This window comes from Poecilia reticulata, unplaced genomic scaffold (assembly GCF_000633615.1).
Source record: "Poecilia reticulata strain Guanapo unplaced genomic scaffold, Guppy_female_1.0+MT scaffold_1675, whole genome shotgun sequence".
NCBI lineage: Eukaryota > Metazoa > Chordata > Actinopteri > Cyprinodontiformes > Poeciliidae > Poecilia > Poecilia reticulata.
The window spans coordinates 419-2,190 of record NW_007616406.1 but is presented as its reverse complement, the minus strand read 5'-3'; the positions used below and the strand labels follow the sequence as shown (position 1 = coordinate 2,190).

Sequence of the window (1,772 nt, the reverse complement as noted above, 5' to 3'; positions counted from 1 at the left end):
TGTTGTCATTAATATCTGATACATGAATTTGCAAAGTCTTTGCTGCTGAAAGTCTGGGTTCCCCACAGTCAGTAGCAGTTATGGTGATGTCATAATGAGATTCAGTCTCTCGATCTAAACGCCCCTTTGTAASCAGAGAGTACAYGTTCTCTTCAATAGATGGTGTCAAATCAAATGGAACATTATCCGATATTTTACAAATAACTTTYCCATTCATGCCTGAATCTCTGTCTGTGACACTGATAAGCGAGACAACGGTGCCAGGTTTTGAATCCTCTGGTATTTGSCTGGAYAATGATGTTATTTCAATTTCGGGTTKATTRTCRTTYAAATCTTTTAATTTTATTACAACTCTACTTTCACCTGTCCASGGTGGTTGGCCTTTATCTGAAGCTTGYAAATCTAATCTGTATATCTCTGTTTCCTCAAAGTCAACKTTTCCTTTAACTCTAATTTCACCAGTGATACTATCTAACTCAAATATATCATACACYTTTTTCTTTTGTGTTTTTCCAAARGTGTAYTCAAYTTCACCAYTCAGGCCTTCRTCTGAATCTGTTGCATTTACTTTGRTTACGATAGTTCCTAGMGGAGCGTTTTCATTTAAAGAGACAGTATAAATATCTTTGCTGAAMACAGGRCGATTATCATTTRCATCYAATACAGTTATAGTTAAATTAAGGTTTCCAGATCGTGATGGTGTGCCCCCATCCAGAGCCGTTAACACTAAATGATGCTCTGATTTKCCTTCTCGGTCTAAAGGCTTTTTAAGCACTAAAAATGGTATTTTGTCTTCCTCGCTTTCTTTAACTTGAATATCRAAATAATCGTTTTGACTTAATCTATAYAATCGAACAGACTGTATGCCAAAATCAGGATCTCTAGCTGCATGAATCTGAAAACGAGTGCCCGGGGGAGTGTTCTCTGCTATTTCCAGCCTCTGCTCGGTTTCAGGAAAAGACGGTGAATGGTCATTGATATCAGTTATTTCTACACTAACATAATGTATTTCCAGAGGGYTTTCAACAACAATTTTAAGGTTTATCACACAAACCTTTGTTCCATCACAGAGTTCTTCCCGATCCATATTTTGCGYAACGTGCAACACTCCGTTATTCCGATTTAATTCAAACAGGGAGTGATTTGAGTTCGAAACAATGCGAAGTCGTCTGCTTGTCAAAGTGCTGAGGTCCAATCCCAAATCCTTGCCAACATTCCCAACCGCGGATCCGACGCCGACATGCTCAGAAACGGAGTACTTCAGCTGTCCCAAAATCATATTCACAGAGCACAGCAGAAAAATCCCAGCAAACCACCAAGAGCTCAGCCGGCGCCTTTGTCTTCCTTCTCTCATTGCGAAACGAATATGTGACATATTTCTTTACACATGAACACAGATATCCGATTTTCATGGAGGTCTTCTTGTTACAACAGCATTCGGAACGTCATTTTTAAGATTTTTGCTTAAAAAGGACCTGCTATCCTCAATTTTAAACATAAACCCTCCTGCGATGTATATTTCGTCCGCACACCACTTCTGTCCAATATATCGACACAAACGAGGCAGAGCCTTTTAAAACAAGGCGCACAGAAATGGTCAAGGCCACACTGACACCAAGTGGTAACGGAAACACAATACATGAAACCAGGATGTTCTTTTACTTTTTCACTCGCATTCATAATACCAAACCAAATGCTCCCGTGTCTCTTTGTGGAAACGAACATTTAAAAATAACTCAACCAGGGAGCTTTGCAACAATGTTATCGAAAGA

At 39.2% G+C, this 1,772-nt stretch overlaps 1 protein-coding gene across 1 annotated transcript; it reads right to left on the bottom strand.

Annotated features, from left to right (window-relative positions):
- Window positions 1-4: 4 nt before the first annotated feature.
- LOC108166097 (protocadherin gamma-C3-like) lies at window positions 5-1,520 on the bottom strand (the record flags this gene model as incomplete). Its single annotated transcript, XM_017303654.1, has 1 exon — window positions 5-1,520. A coding segment is annotated over exon 1 (1,371 nt), but the record flags the coding sequence as incomplete, so codon positions are not given.
- Between the last annotated feature and the right edge of the window lie 252 nt (window positions 1,521-1,772).